Source organism: Zosterops lateralis (assembly GCF_965231275.1).
Source record: "Zosterops lateralis genome assembly, chromosome: 31".
NCBI classification, from domain to species: Eukaryota; Metazoa; Chordata; class Aves; order Passeriformes; family Zosteropidae; genus Zosterops; species Zosterops lateralis.
The window spans coordinates 872,189-877,240 of NC_139791.1; the positions used below are offsets into that span (position 1 = coordinate 872,189).

General features: G+C 46.0%; 1 protein-coding gene across 1 annotated transcript in view; it reads left to right on the forward strand.

The window, feature by feature from the left end:
* Positions 1-3,712: 3,712 nt before the first annotated feature.
* Positions 3,713-5,052, forward strand: part of LOC310920731 (trypsin-like) — a gene marked incomplete at both ends in the record, with an annotated part of 9,282 nt that continues 7,942 nt past the window's right edge. Inside the window, one exon of the mRNA XM_083880790.1 lies at positions 3,713-3,716. Coding sequence (XP_083736916.1) covers positions 3,713-3,716 — 4 coding nt within the window. The remainder of the gene's footprint in view (positions 3,717-5,052) is intronic.

A 5,052-nucleotide genomic window follows, 5' to 3' on the forward strand; every position in this document is an offset into this window, starting at 1 on the left:
TAAAATCTCCCCAAAATTCCCCCAAATCCCCCAAAATCTCCCCAAATTCCTCCAAAATTTGCCAAAATTTCCCCAAATCTTCCCCAAAAAATTCCCCCAAAATCCCCAAAATTCCCCAAATTTCTCCAAAATCTCCCAAATTCCCCCAAATTTTCCCCAAAATCCACCAAAAATCCCCCAAAATTCCCCCAAATCCCCAAAATTCCCCAAATTTCTCCAAAATCCCCCAAAATTCTCCGAAATTTCCCCAAATTTCCCCAAAAAATCCCCCAAATGCCCCAAAATCCCCCAAATTTCCCCCCAAATCCCTCAAAATTCACCAAAATTCGCCAAAATTTCCCCAAATTTTCCCAAAAAAATCCCCCATAATCTCCCAAAAATCCGCAAAATCTCCCAAATTTTTCCACAATTCCCAAAAATGCCCCCAAATTCGCAAAAATCCCCCCCAAAATTCACCGAAATTTCCCCAAAATTTCCCCCAAAATTCCCCCAAAATCCCCCAAAAATTCCCCAAATTTAAAAAATCCCCCAAAAGCCCCAAATTTCCCCCCAAAATCCCCCAAAATTCGCCAAAATCTCCCCAAAATCCCCCAAAATTGTCCAAAATCTCCCCAAAATCCCCCAAAATCTCCCCAAAATCTTCCCAAAATTCTCCCAAATCCCCCAAAATTCTCCAAAAATCCCCCAAAATTCACCGAAATCTCCCCAAAATTCCCCCCCCAAAAAAAATTTTCCCCAAAATCCACCGAAAATTCCCAAAATTTAAAAAAAAACCCCCAAAATTCACCGATTTTCTCCCAAAAAAAATCCCCCCAAAAAATCTCCTTTTTTTTTTTTTTTCCGGGTGTGGGGGAGGGGTGGGAAGGCCCCACCTGCGGCCCCTGGGGGGGAGGGGCCGATAATGAATCAATCAATAATCGATTAATGATTAACGAGGGGCCCTTTGATAACCCGGGGGGGCCCCGGGGGGTCCCCAAAACCCCAAATGGAACCGAGGGGGATCCGGGGGGTCCTGGGGGTCCTGGTGCTCCTGATCCACTCCGGTGACTTTTGGGGGAAATTTGGGAATTTTGGGAAAATTTGGGGATTTTTGGGGGTTTGGGGGAAAATTTGGGGGATTTGGGTGAAAAATTGGGGGAGATTTTGGGGGGATTTTGGAGAAAATTTGGGGGTTTTTTTGCAGGAATTTTTGGGGAAATTTTGGGGGGATTTTGGGGGATTTTGGGGAAATTTGGGGGAAATTTGGGGGATTTTAGGGGGGGATTTGGGGGGATTTTGGGGGTTTGGGGAAATTTGGGGGAAATTTGGGGGATTTTTGGGGGGATTTGGGGGGATTTTGGGGGGTTGGGGGAAAATCGGGAATTTTGGGAATTTTGGGGGATTTCAGGGGGATTTTGAGGAAAATTTGGGAAATTTTGGGGGGATTTTGGGGGGTATTTAGGGGGTTTGGGGGGGTTTTGGGGAAAAAATCGGGGATTTATGGGAGGTTTTGTAAAATTTGGGGGGATTTGGGGGGGTTTAGGGGGCAAATTTGGGGGATTTGGGGGAAAATATGGGGATTTTAGGGGGGGTTTGGGGAAAATTTGGGGAAATTTGGGGGTTTGGGAACATTTTGGGGATTTTTGGGGGGGATTTGGGGGGTTTGGGGGAAAAAAAATCGGGGATTTTGGGGGGAAAATTGAGGAAATCTGGAGAAAATTTGGGGATTTTTGGGGAAAATTGGGGGAAATTTGGGGCTTTTGGAAAAATTTGGGGATTTTAGGGGGGTTTGGGGAAATTTGGGGGAAATTTTAGGGATTTTTGGGGGGATTTTAGGGGGAAAATTGGGAGATTTAGGGGGGTTTGAGGGGAAATTTTGGGGGATTTTGGGGGAAAAATTGGGGAAATTTGGGGGGATTTGAGAGGGAATTGGGGGGAAAATTGGGGTGAAATTGGGGGGATTTTGGGGGGATTTTGGGATAATTCGGGGATTTGGGGGGAAATTTGGGGGTTGGGGGAAAAAATCGGGGATTTTGGGGGGATTTTGGAGGAAATTTGGAGAAAATTTGGGGGTTTTTTTGCAGGAATTTTTGGGGAAATTCAGGGGATTTGGGGATTTTTGGAAGATCTGGGGGGTTTGAGGGAAAATTGAGGGGAAATTTGGGGATTTTTGGGGGGATTTGGGGGGAAAATTTGGGGATTTGGGGGGATTTTTGGGGAAAAATTGAGGGGAAAATTGGGAGATTTTAGGGGGGTTTGAGGGGAAATTTTGGGGGATTTTGGGAAGATTTGGGGGGAAATTTGGAAATTTTGGGAGGAGAATTTGGGGATTTGGGGGGATTTTGGGGAGTTTCAGGGGAAATTTGGGGATTTTGGGAAGATTGGGGGGGTTTGGGAGGTTTTGGGGGAAAATTGGGGATTTTGGGGAAAAAAATCGGGGATTTTGGGGGAGATTTGGGGAAAAATTGGAGGATTTTGGGGGCGATTTTGGGGGGTTTTGGGGAAATTTGGGGGATTTTTTGGGAGAATTTGGGGATTTTGGAGGGGAGTTGGAATTTGGGGGAGATTTTGGGAGGATTTGGGGGATTTTAGGGGAAAAATTGGGGGATTTTCGGGGGGATTTGGAGGAAAATTGGGGGAAAATTGAGGGGTTTGGGGGGATTTTGGGGAGAAATTTGGGAATTTTAAGGGGGAAAATGGGGGAATTTGGGGGGATTTGGGGAATTTTGGGGGATTTTAGGGGGGTTTGGGAGGATTTTGGGGAAAAAATTGGGGATTTTGGGGGGATTTGGGGGATTTGAGGGGGAAAATTTTGGAAATTTTGGGGGAAAAATTGAGGGAGATTTGGGGGGGGTTGGGGGGATTTTGGGGGGATTTGGGGAGAAATTTGGGGAGATTTGGGGAATTTTGGGGAATTTTGGAGAATTTGGGGGATTTGGGGGGTTTGGGGAAATTTGGGGAAAATTTTAGGGATTTTTTGGGGGAATTTTGGGGGAGTTTGGGAGGATTTTAGGTGGAAAATTGGGGTATTTTGAGGGGTATTTGGGGAGAAATTGGGGGAATTTGGGGGATTTTGGGGGGGTTTTGGGGGATTTTGGGGTACTTGGGGAAGTTTGGGGGGTTTTGGAAGATTTTGAGGAAATTTTGGGGGGATTTTGGGGGTATTTAGGGGGTTTGGGGGGTTTTGGGGAAAAAATCGGGGATTTATGGGAGGTTTTGTAAAATTTGGGGGGATTTGGGGGGGTTTAGGGGGCAAATTTGGGGGATTTGGGGGAAAATATGGGGATTTTAGGGGGGGTTTGGGGAAAATTTGGGGAAATTTGGGGGTTTGGGAACATTTTGGGGATTTTTGGGGGGGATTTGGGGGGTTTGGGGGAAAAAAAATCGGGGATTTTGGGGGGAAAATTGAGGAAATCTGGAGAAAATTTGGGGATTTTTGGGGAAAATTGGGGGAAATTTGGGGCTTTTGGAAAAATTTGGGGATTTTAGGGGGGTTTGGGGAAATTTGGGGGAAATTTTAGGGATTTTTGGGGGGATTTTAGGGGGAAAATTGGGAGATTTAGGGGGGTTTGAGGGGAAATTTTGGGGGATTTTGGGGGAAAAATTGGGGAAATTTGGGGGGATTTGAGAGGGAATTGGGGGGAAAATTGGGGTGAAATTGGGGGGATTTTGGGGGGATTTTGGGATAATTCGGGAATTTGGGGGGTGGGAATAGGGTGGGGAATTGGGGACTATGGGTTTGGAGGAAATTTTGGGGGTTTTTTGCAGGAATTTTTGGGGAAATTCAGGGGATTGGGGATTTTGGAAGATCTGGGGGTTTGAGGGAAAATTGAGGGAATTGGGATTTGGGGGGATTGGGGGGAAAATGTTGGGATTTGGGGGGATTTTTTGGGGAAAAATTGAGGGGAAAATTGGGAGATTTTAGGGGGGTTTGAGGGGAAATTTTGGGGGATTTTGGGGAGTTTGGGAAGTTTTGGGGGGAAATTTGGAAAATGTTTGGGAGGAGATTTGGGGATTTGGGGGATTTTGGGGAGTTCAGGGAAAATTTGGGGATTTTGGGAAGATTGGGGGGGTTTGGGAGGTGGTTGGGGGAAAATTGGGGATTTTGGGGGAAAAATTTCGGGGTTTTGGGATTTTGGGGAAAAAAATCGGGGATTTTGGGGAGATTTGGGGAAAAATTGGAGGATTTTGGGGGCGATTTTGGGGGGTTTTGGGGAAATTTGGGGGATTTTTTGGGAGAATTTGGGGATTTTGGAGGGGAGTTGGAATTTGGGGGAGATTTTGGGAGGATTTGGGGGATTTTAGGGGGAAAAATTGGGGGATTTGGGGGGATTTGGAGGAAAATTGGGGGAAAATTGAGGGGTTTGGGGGGATTTTGGGGAGAAATTTGGGGATTTTGGGGGATTTTGGGGAGATTTTGGAAAAATTTGGGGGATTTTGGGGGGATTTTGGGGGATTTGGGTGAAAAATTGGGGGAGATTTTGGGGGGATTTTGGAGGAAATTTGGAGAAAATTTGGGGGTTTTTTTGCAGGAATTTTTGGGGAAATTTAGGGGATTTTGGGGGGATTTTGGGGGTTTGGGGAAATTTGGGGGATTTTAGGGGGGATTTGGGGGGATTTTGGGGGGATTTGGGGGATTTTGGGGGGTTGGGGGAAAATCGGGAATTTTGGGAATTTTGGGGGATTTGAGGGGGATTTTGGGGAAAATTTGGGAAATTTTGGGGGTATTTAGGGGGTTTGGGGGGGTTTGGGGGAAAAATCGGGGGGATTTATCGGATTTATGGGAGGATTTGGAAGTTTTGTAAAATTTGGGGGGATTTGGGGGGTTTAGGGGGCAAATTTGGGGGATTTTGGGGAAAATATGGGGATTTTAGGGGGGATTTGGGGAAAATTTGGGGAAATTTGGGGGTTTGGGAACATTTTGGGGATTTTTGGGGGGGTTTGGGGGAAAAAAATCGGGGATTTTGGGGGGAAAATTGAGGAAATCTGGAGAAAATTCGGGGATTTTTTGGGGAAAATTGGGGGAAATTTGGGGCTTTTGGAAAAATTTGGGGATTTTAGGGGGGAAATTGG